Source organism: Eptatretus burgeri, chromosome 2 (genome assembly GCF_056783735.1).
Source record: "Eptatretus burgeri isolate ZD-2024b chromosome 2, Ebu_testis_v1, whole genome shotgun sequence".
NCBI lineage: Eukaryota > Metazoa > Chordata > Myxini > Myxiniformes > Myxinidae > Eptatretus > Eptatretus burgeri.
In genome coordinates this window covers 47,175,373-47,186,625 of record NC_140962.1, presented here as the reverse complement: position 1 = coordinate 47,186,625, position 11,253 = coordinate 47,175,373, and the positions used below count along the sequence as shown (strand labels likewise).

The following is an 11,253-nucleotide window of genomic DNA, read 5'->3' as shown; positions in this document are numbered from 1 at the left end:
AATACACTATTAGGCAGATAGTGTACAAATGGAGAAGATTCAACACCATTGTTACTCATTCCAGGAGTGGTCGTCCAATGAACATCACTCCAAGAGCAAGGCGTACAATAATCCAGGAGGACACAAAGAACCTAGGGTAACGTCTAAGGTTCTGAAGACCTCTCTTGCATTGGCTAATGTCAGTGTTCATGAGTCCACCATCAGGAAAACATTGAACAAGAATGGTGTGCATGGGAGGGTAGCAAGGAGGAAACAGCTGCTCTCCAAGAAGACCATTGCCGCCCGTCTCAAGTTTGCCAAAGACCACCTAGATGATCCAGAAGGCTATTGGAAGAATGTTCTGTGGACAGATGAGTCTAAAGAGGAACTTTTTGGCTTTAAATGAGAGGCGTTTTGTTTGGTGAAAACCAAGCACCGCATTCCAACACAAGAACCTCATCGTGACACATGGTGGTGGGAGTATCATGGTTTGGGGGCTGCTTTGTTGCCCCAGGACCGGTTGGCTTGCCATCATTGACGGAACCATGAATTCTGGATTGTACCAACAAATTATACAGGAGAATGTCAGAGCATCCGTCCGTGAGCTGAAGCTCAACAAAAAGTGGGCATCTGTGCAGCAAGACAACGATCCTAAACAAACAAGTAAATCGACAAGAAAATAGCTGATGCAGAAGACATTTTGCAATGGCTAAGTTAAAGTTGAACAGACCTTAACCCAATTGAAATGTTTTGGCAGAACCTAAAGCAAGCAATTCATGCAAAAAAGCCCACAAATATCTCCGAGTTGAAGCAAATTCCTCCAAGCTGATGTGCAGGGCTGATCAAGACTTACTGGAAACATTTGGTTGAAGTTTTTGCTGCTCAAGGGGGGTGCCACCAGTTACTGAATGTAAAGGTTCATGCTCTTTTTCTCACCACTGTATAATCGACAAGGAACAAGACTTGGGCCCAAAACGCTGCCTTGGGGAACTTCACCCTCCACCATAAGAGGGGAGGAGAGGGTTCCATTTCAGGCAACATGTTGACTGCACAAGTGTAGCGAGTCATAAATCTAGGAATGAAGGCAGCCTTCTATGCTATGGGCAGAGAGCTTGGCAAGCAGTGTCGCACAGCCCAAACTAATTTTCTCACAAACATTTCTTGCTCAGAATGTTTTTGGCAGGGAGGATGTGAAATAGTGTTGAATGATTGAGATATGTCCAGGGAGAGGATCCTAATCTCTTGATTGACATTGAGGGGCTGCCACCATTGCTGAGAGGGGAGCAGAAGCATGTCCAGAGTTGAATTATCAGGACAGAATCCAAACGGATTGCCAAAAATCAAGCTGTTTAATAACAGGAAAGACTTCACATCAGAATCAGTGATGGATTTCATGACTTTGCTTGTAATATCGGAAGCAAGCTCACTGGCCTAGAAAATTGGTAGTGTTTGTTTTTGGACCCTTCAAACTCTCAAAATAAATGTCTGGCTCATCTCCATTCTTTTGTTCCTCCTTTATCTCACTTGTGGAACTGCATCCCTGATGTGGAGTAATCTCACTCTTCGTTCCTCCAGTGTTCCAAGATGCCAGTGCGCCATCATCTCACGTAATCCTCAAACGCTACTGATGTTCCTTTCTACCACTATAAACCTCTCAAGTTTACTCCTCCACTCTGTCACATTACTTATTCCATCACTTGGTACATCCAATTGTCCCATTGCCTGGATGTTGCCCATCCATACACCAAGAGTATGCAAAATATAATGCCTGCTTTTATTTTGATAATGAAATCAACAAACTTTGTTCAAAAAAATAAAGAAAAACTAAGAAAACATTATGTGGTTTGACAGATTCCATATTAATGAAACTGAATCACCAAAAAAATACTAGTTGGTATTCATAGAATGCATACCCTGCGCAGTCTTGAGAAGGACTTGGTGCAAGCCAACTCTTGTTTTTTTGTTTTTTTATTTTTGTTTGGTTTTCCTTTAATCCAATATGGCTGCCAGACCATGTGAGGAATGACATCTTAATCAAACTATATTTCACAAGGATTGTTGATCAATCAGTTAAATTTTGCATTGATTGGTTAAGTGGTTTCTCCTACGAGGATTTATAAAAGATTTTTCCCTTCGATCCAATATGGCTTGCCAGGCCACATGACATGGTCATTTTTCTGAAAATCCTGTTCAAATTTCAAATCAATCAGCTGAAAATTGATGATTTCAGAAATTTTGCTTATGTTGGCCTCAAAAATAGTGGTTGAATTCAGTGACCAGATATGCAAATCCTCTTCACATTTCAAGCAAAGCAGATAAAAATTGACAATTTTAGACATTTGGCCTTTGTTGACATTTTGGCTTATGTTTACCTCAAAAGAGCGACCACGATATCACAGGGTCATGCAACTTGCGGTGAAGTTTCAATTTCCTGCGTTGAATGGTTTTCAATGTATGCTCTAAACAAAATGCAGACGTACGCCATATGTACGTGCGCTTAACCCTGCTTTTCGCTTCCCGAGCGCAGGGTAAAAAGATGTGGGTTTGTGTGTATTCAAAGAAAGGCGTACGCTGCACCATAAATCCAACCCACTCACTTCAATCAATCTGGGAAATGTTCAAAAGCAAAGCTATAAAAGATCTTCCTTTGAACACAAACAAAATTGGTAACGGATTGAGGACACGTCATGTGACCCACGGGACATCATTTTGCTTTGAAATATGGCTGAAGATCAATCACTTTCTCCTTTAAGCTAGTGCCTAACTCTTTGTAAAATCAATTGTGAGCAAAGGTCCCACTGCAGCACCCTCAGATGATCAGTTCCACAATTTGTTTTTTGGAAACTTTTATCATGCAACAGCAGAGAAAGCAAGCAAAATAAGCAAAGTTCTTTTTTCTTTTCTGAACAATAGTATTTCTGGCCAATTGTGCACAGCAAAGTCATAGCTTTTGGCAGTATTCTTTCTATTTCTTTGACCCACACCCCCACCCCAACTACTGTGAATCAACCTTTTCAAACAAATAATAAAAATAAGTCCACCATGTTCTTTACGGCCACGAAACCGTACCTTGAACAAACCCGGTGCTCATTATTGAGCCCTGGCGAGCTGGACTGTGGTTCACAATGCCGGCGTTTGCTGGAACAGAAGTGGCTACATTATTAGGATGACAAAGAGACAAGGAGCCACATCATTTCATCCAGAGTACAAGTGAATACTTCATCATGTATACAATTTCCATGAATTTATTCACAGTCACTGCCACAACAGTTTGTCGAGTGATTATTTTGGGAGGGGTCATAGGGATTACAAACATTTTAAAGTATTATTGCTCAAATATCATTGGATGCCTGATGTAAATAATTCCCCCATAACACATACCGACTGGTATAAGGTTGTTGTGTGAAATCCCCACATTCGACCCCATCACGGAACTCAGATCGTAAGCGGCTGGTACGGCTGCTGTTCCTGAAACAAGAGCGATCAAAGAACAAGCATGGTGAGACCTCAAACCTAAAAGCACCAACTTTCACACGATGGTCTAAGCAAACCCATTAATGAGTTTTCCATTCACCTGCCTTTAGCCTCAAAGGATGACGACAAGTAGTGCGATTCCAGATTGCTATAATTCGCTGCGCAGCCAGCCGAATCGCCTGCAGCGAAGGCAGGGCGCCATTGGGATACAGAGGGAAAAAACTAACCAACCACCAGCGCGCATTTGAAAAAAATAAAAATAATAATAAACAAAAATGCCTCATTGTGGGACACCAATCCGTGACATACCTGGGAGGTTCAACCTAAAATACCGAAATCATAGCATAATTTACATTCATGAGCAGCCTGGCCCACCTTGAAGGACATAGCTTCCGGAATTCCAAAGATTCTCAGAGGGCGAACTGTATTGAGAACCTGGAGGAGGTGTTGGGGACGTTCCAGAGTACCTGCAAAAAGGAGTTGCTTCTGCAATGAATAAGGAAAACATTCAACTGGAACACAAGAGCAAATGAAAAGGCAAAAACCTCTAAGTGTGACAAGTACCAGGACCTACTTTTATTTAATTTATTTTTGCTTTAAAATAGTACTTCGTCGGAATTAAACTCAGCAGCATTTATTTTTTGGATTAAAATATTGTTTAGTCAGATTTTTTTTAAGTACTCTTGACCTGAACCTGGGAATCCCAGCACAAATGCAAAATCTGGTGGAGATTGGCCCTGACACACACACACACACACACACACACACACACACACACACACACACACACACACACACACACACACACACACACACACACACACACACACACACACACACACACACACACACACACACACACACACACACACACACACACACACACACACACACACACACAAGAACTGATGTTTTTTGACAGGTGGCAGCACCTGCTTGGGCTCCATAATTGGAAATACGTTGTAATCTTCCTGTTCGCACTGTTTGCCATTGTATAGCTTGATTGTGTTTTGTAGCTGCATTGGACCGACACGTACATAGTTTTGTCAATACGGTGAGAATGTTCTGATATGACAGACTTCCGAATCGCCAATGAAAATAACTCATTTTGCATCGACAGAAGAGATCCAGAAAACCGTGACCAATGAGGTAAATGGCTTTTCAGACGACGACTTCGAAGAGTGCTTGGAAGCATGACAGTGACATTGGCAAGCGTCTTATCGACTTACAGAGAGATTACTTTTGAGGGTGACCACAAAACGTAATTGGTACGTTTGCAATAAAATTTCCTATTGCTTTAATCCTGGAACTTTGTCAGACTGTATGTATGTATATAGTCTCGCAGTTTATTGTTGTGTGTTGATTTCCTATACACCGACGTTTCTGAAGTACCATTGCTTAGCCGGTGCACCGCAACATCCAAAAGGCCAACTTACCCTCATTCTCCATTTTCTTTGTGAATTAGATATTCATATATACCTGACAGTTTTTCAAGGTGGTGATCAACTTTTTCCAGGCGTGTAATGACAAAAGTATCGTCCACATACCTCAACCAAAAACACGGTAACCAGTCCTCATCCTATTTGAACAAGTTACTTTCCAGCTCCCCCATTACCAGATTAGCCACAACTGCTGACATGGGTAAACCTTTTTTTCAATTTCATTTCAAGCATGGTAAAATTTCAAGCATGCAAAAATTTGAGTACAACGTTTAAAGCCAGCGTACTACGACGTATGGCAGTGTTTTTCAGCGTGCTCTTAACGTATACAAAACGTACCCATAACGTATTCGACGTGTGCCAGCGTTTTAGACAAATTTTTCATAAAATCGGCATACGCTGGCTAAATCGTCAAGGTGTGACAGCGGCTTTAACAATGGACACTCAATAAGAAATTGGCTGCATTAAAAAGAACCGATGGACTGTGTGGGCTAGATTATAATTGGTAGCTATATAGTAGTAAAGGTGTCCCACCAAGGTTTTATGGTTTAACAAAAATTCACAAACAAGATGTTCCATTCAGGCCAATCGTGTCCTTTATCAATGCACCTGCATACAAATTGTCCCAATATTTAGCATGTATCATCAGCAAGTTGGTGGGAAAAATGGATGACCGGTTTAAAATAGTGAGGACTTTGTGAATGAAATAAAAAGCATCACAATTCGAGATGAAATTGTGGTGTCATTCGATGTTGTCACTTTTCACGAATGTCCCAGTAGACTTGGCAGTGAGAGTCACGCGTTCATGCCGTTCACGACAAACACATTTATGGAACGGCAATGTGTGTGTGTGTGTGTGTGTGTGTGTGTGTGTGTGTGTGTGTGTGTGTGTGTGTGTGTGTGTGTGTGTGTGTGTGTGTGTGTGTGTGTGTGTGTGTGTGTGTGTGTGTGTGTGTGTGTGTGTGTGTGTGTGTCTACGACGGGTATGGGGGACAGGATGGATCACAATACTCGGTTACGGTAGTTTCTTTGGATGTTTTGCGCCACATTCAACAGCTCAGTTCAAATTGGTGGCGTGTCTGGGTGCCCATGGTAGCGTTTGAGACCTTTCGCTTTAGATTGTTGGCCTTGACACATAGTGCCGGATGAGTAACACGAACGATTTGACATATTCATCGTTTCTATATTACCTCCATCAGCAGATTAACAACATGGCAGGATAAAAGTCGTAAAAGCAAAGTTGAACAAACGTCCTGAACTCATGGACTTAGTTAAGTAAAGCACGTCGTCTGGGATCCGGCCGTCAGTTTGCCGCCGAACGCTGCTGATTGTGACGTCATCGATTCCCTCTTTGAAAATTCTATGTATATTCGATTTTTTTGAATCCGCTATCACCTGCGTAAATACATGGATCACATAATATGAAGATTTCGGAAATCTGAACAGAATATGTTCAGAGAAAAGTGTGTTCAAAGTTCCAGGCTTACGCCCATTATATTATGATTACAAATTGGCCTAAAAATGATCTTATCGTAATAAAGTATGTGCATCATTATTTCAAAATAAATGCTGGAAAATAAATAAAGCAAGAAAAACAGAGAGAGACAGGCGGTTGACCAAGGATGAGCCACATCTCGGTGCTATCTGGCATACAATTTTCTCCGTGAAAATAAACATGGTAATCTCTGGAAACCGACTTTTGGGCCACCACGTGCATAACCAGACAGGTTTTACCTGAAAAAAGGATTCTTTAGGTCAAGAGTGTTCCTCGAGCGTGAGCCTGTCTGATCCACAATGGCCACGATATCAATATCGTAGCTTTGTCTGTAAAAAAAAAAAAACAATAAACCAATGTCACCCGCAGGGTGACCCGTATCTTGCCAAAAGGTGAGCACGTGTGACTTCTTTAAGGTCACACTGAGGTGAACAGAGCTGCTCTCCACCAGGAGCGACTCCTTGAGGAATATCTGCCTACGAGAGATTCCGATGAGAATCGTTCCAGAGTAACCATGAAAAATATGTGTTTGCCTCATAATGTCACCAAATGACGTCATAATATCTCAAGCTTGACATATGTAGAAAGCACTTATCGAGGTGTTCAATTTGAGGTACTACACGATATGGTTCCTAAAACTTGAAAATATGACCTTGGGGTCAAATATGTTTGACCTCAGGCGCTAACCATGAAGGTCAAGGCCAATCGCCACCAAAAATTTCTCAAAAAATTAGGGTTTCGTCGACTCCCCTGATTTGCGACAAAGTGACCTTGACCCTTGACCTTCAAAATTTTATGTGCTGAAAGGGACCTCTATAGGCCTCTGATATGCGAAGTTACAAAAATTTCCAATGATAACTGCTCTGCAGAATTTTTTATACATGATTACAGACAAACAAACAAACAACAACAAAAAAAAACATACAAGCTGACCAACATATCTTGCAAAAACTTCGTTTTGGCAAGATAACAACAATGTGGGGATGTTATTAAGATCCCAATCACGATTAAACTTCAACCCCAATCCCAAATATGTCTCATCGAATCCCTTGCTATCCTTCTCAAAACATGATAAAGTACAATGATGGACAAAGCAAGGAACTTATGGTGACTAAACATTGCTTTAACTGTTACTGCCACAAAAGTTGGTTACTGAAAACAGCTTTCCAGCATTGCGATACACCATTACTCAGGTTGGAAAATTACATTTTATGCCAAAGTGCAACCTGTGCCTCTGATTTCCAAGGCAATGGCGGAAAGTCAAGTTCAAGTGGGGAACAAAAACCAATATCTCAGCTTGGTCATCATTTGCAATCTTCTTTCATATGCAGCACAAGGCTGCGGGGTAGCATCATTTGCCGACTGTGCCGCTGATGCAGGGCCCTCTGCAGGTCGGTGCAGGAATTTGTTTATGGTGCCGTTGATAGCTCGCCTCTCTTGAAGGACACCGTATTTAAAGTTAAATGAATGCCGACGATTGTGACTCCCATTTAACAGCCATCAAAGGGATGGCACACAATGATAAATCACCCAGCCTGTGAAACATCGGGATGACAGTTTATAGCTGGGTTGGGATTCGAATCCAAGCTGGATAGCTTGGAGGCGAGTTTGCATACTTCATCCTACCAACCCCAATTGTTTTCTTAAAATGATTAAATCAGTTTGTTCACGAGTTTCTTCTGTTTCTGCACTGTTACAACTTACTATCATGTAAATTCACTTAATGGCAGAACTTTTGGGATGACATATGTATATAGGAAACAATACGAGATCTCACACACACACACACACACACACACACACACACACACACACACACACACACACACACACACACACACACACACACACACACACACACACACACACACACACACACACACACACACACACACACACACACACACACACACACACACACACACACACACACACACACACACACACACACACTAAATGTACATATAAGCAACAACAGACTTGCCTCTTGTTTGCAACAAGCAGCACAGAACCTGATAGTGTATCCCCAGTCTTGGTGAAAAGGGGTGTCTGAAGGAGGCAGCGAACCTGGTACCAGTGAGTCAAAGGTTCCGTAGGAGCAGTGGACAACCACACAGTCACGCTGACGATGACAGAATGGGTTAAATCAGACAAGGAAGAAGCACAAAAAAAAATCGACGCTAAAAATAAACAAAGATAAAACTGAAAGTTGTGTGAAAAGGGTTACACAGACGAGCCTTACTTGCTGCCGATAAAAGCAACATCAAACCAGAAAGCCAGTCCATGCACCAATCCAGACTGTGTCATATGAAATTTGAAAGGAATGTCAAATCTGAAAAATAAACCAAAATACACAAATAAATATCAAAAGGACAAAAGATTAACAACAACAAACATAAACATCGATTTTTCGATTTCAGTGCGTCACAGATAAATGCTTTATTACAATGTCAGCAAAAGAGGTGTGCCAAAGTTTATCGATTTAAAGGAATGCCAAAGCCAAATAAATATTGCCATCCAACAAACACATCAGCCAACCCTGCGGTCACTTTCTTTTAATGGGCCATAAGAAATTAAAAATAAAATAAAAAGGTCATCGGCCTTAATCCACCCAACAATTCAGTTTTAAATCTTGGCTCGGGTGTGATGATCAAGTTATAATCCCCAAATGTAGCAGCAAGCTTCGTGTCCTTCAGTAAGTTTTCAAACGGTGATAAATATGACCTACAAACCTGTGCAAATCGTCCTCCTTTGCTTCCAGGAAATTCACCGTGTATTTTATGGATTTTGCCATCAGGATTCTAATATCAAATGTGTCCTGGGTGGGAATGGAGAAAGGAAACGGATGCAAATGACAAGGGTGGGTACGTATGTTTGCAAGTCGTGGCCTGCAAATGTATTCATCCCCAAACAATAATGCCACATTTAGATAAATTACAAATTATGTTTAAACTAATTTTTCCAAATGAACGTTTTCCTTCATAACTGAAGATATCAAACTAAACACGATTATAATTGAAGGTTACACGTCAGGAATGAATAGCCAGACTCCTGGTTCAAAATCAAAATTCACTGGTTGTAAAAGTATTCAACCACTGAAGTCAGTTCTTGGTGGAAGCACTTTTTGCAGCAATGACTGCTCTGAGTTTTTGGGTAGATCTCTCCCAGCTTTGCACAGTGAGATGGTGAAATCTTTGCCCATTCTTCACGTGAAAATTGCTCTAGTTCTGCTAAGTTTGATGGGGATCATCGATGGACTGTAAACTTCAGGTCTCGCCAGAAATGTTCAACTGGGTTTGAGTCAGGAGTCAGGACTTTGACTGGACCACTCAAGAACATTTGTTTTCCTCTTATTCAGCCAGTCCAGTGTGGCTTGAGCTTTGTGCTTCGGATTATTGCCCTGCTGAAATGTGAATCTCCTACCCAGTTTCACATTCATGGCTGACTCGAGCAAGTTCTCATCAAGGATTCTCCTGTGCCTTGTACCATCCATTGCCCCTTTTATCCAGACAAGCTTGCCAGTCCCTTCGGATGAAAAGCAGTCCCATAAGATAATGTTACCACCACCATGATTGACAGTAGGGATGGTGTTGACTGAATGATGATGTGCAATGTTGGGCTTGCGCCAAACGTAACGCTTTGAATTTTGACCGAAAAGTTCAGTTTTTGTCTCGAATGACCACAAAACTTTTCTACACATGCCTGCAGTATCATTAAGATGCTTTTTCACAAACTCTGTACAAACTTTTACAAGCATCTTTTTCAGTAATGGCTTCTTTCTTTCCACTTGTCCAGAGGCAAGCTTTGTGAAGGGAACGGGATGTTGTTGATTGATGACCACCAACCCCCATCTCAGACATAGGAGCCTTGCAGGTCTTTCAAAGTCAGTCAGATTTAGTGTGACATCCTAAACCAGTTTCCTGCTTTCCCGGCTGCTGGGTTTGGGTGGGCAACCTGATCTGGATCGAGTCTGGGTGGTGCGATACTTTTGTAAACTTTAATACGCTCTTTCCAATGGTGAACAATTTGAAGTAGTATACCTTGTCACTGATTTAAAAAAGTAAACATGTATTTGAATACTACTACCATACAGTTATTACATGAAAAAATTTCAAGCTTCTGGGATGGGTCAATAAAAATATATGGGGTCTCAAATGTGGGTCTTCATACAAAACCAACATTTTTTTTCTGGATTTCAACTGATCAGGTCATAACATTTAATAGAGGTATACTCAGTTTTATGTTTGCTTCTTACAGAGCCGTTATAGAAGAAAATTCTCTGAAAATTTCAAGGCTCTAGCATCAATATTAAAAAAGTTGTTGGAGTTCAAAAGTAGCCGTTCATTTTGTGATGCTCGCAAGGACCATAAAAATAGGGCCACAACCACATTTTCAACCCTCAATATCTCAGAGTTGACCGCATCTATGGACCTAAAATTTTACGCAGCTTCATTTTGATACCTGGGAACTATTTTGTGAAAGTTTAAAGTAAATGTGAGGGGGTCAACTGGGAACATTTTCTTAAATTAGGTGATTTCAGATAGAATGACATACCGTTTTTATCCCACACCGCGTGGCGGAAGGGGGATATTGTTGTTACCCGGGTCGTCCGTCCGTCCGGGCGTCAACATTTATAGCTGTGAGTGCGATAACTCAAACTGTTCGCCATATCAATTTGAAATTTGGGTCACACGTGTACCACCTGAAAAGGAAGAACCCTATTGATTTTGGGTGTGGCTGGATCCAAGATGGCTGGCTGGGGCGGCCATGTTGAAAAAAAAAAAATTTGTAATAAATGTAAAACCGCTTATCTGATTTCAAACATTTTTCAATGGTGGGGAATTCCCCATCTCTGATGGTATATTA

General features: G+C 41.3%; 1 protein-coding gene across 14 annotated transcripts in view; it reads right to left on the bottom strand.

Moving 5' to 3' along the window:
- CARM1 (coactivator associated arginine methyltransferase 1) overlaps positions 1-11,253 on the bottom strand; it is an 84,950-nt gene that overhangs the window by 9,936 nt on the left and 63,761 nt on the right. For 4 of the 14 annotated variants that reach the window (XM_085853696.1, XM_085853722.1, XM_085853800.1 and 1 more), the window contains 8 exons: positions 9,120-9,205; positions 8,630-8,719; positions 8,372-8,509; positions 6,627-6,716; positions 3,829-3,920; positions 3,558-3,632; positions 3,361-3,447; positions 3,049-3,132 (listed from right to left, as the gene is read on the bottom strand). In XM_085853696.1, coding sequence (XP_085709822.1) covers positions 3,049-3,132; positions 3,361-3,447; positions 3,558-3,632; positions 3,829-3,920; positions 6,627-6,716; positions 8,372-8,509; positions 8,630-8,719; positions 9,120-9,205 — 742 coding nt within the window. Of the gene's footprint in view, positions 1-3,048; positions 3,133-3,360; positions 3,448-3,553; positions 3,633-3,828; positions 3,921-6,626; positions 6,717-8,371; positions 8,510-8,629; positions 8,720-9,119; positions 9,206-11,253 lie in introns of all 14 variants that reach the window. The other 10 variants (XR_015051031.1, XM_085853758.1, XR_015051038.1 and 7 more) reach the window with 5 other exon arrangements.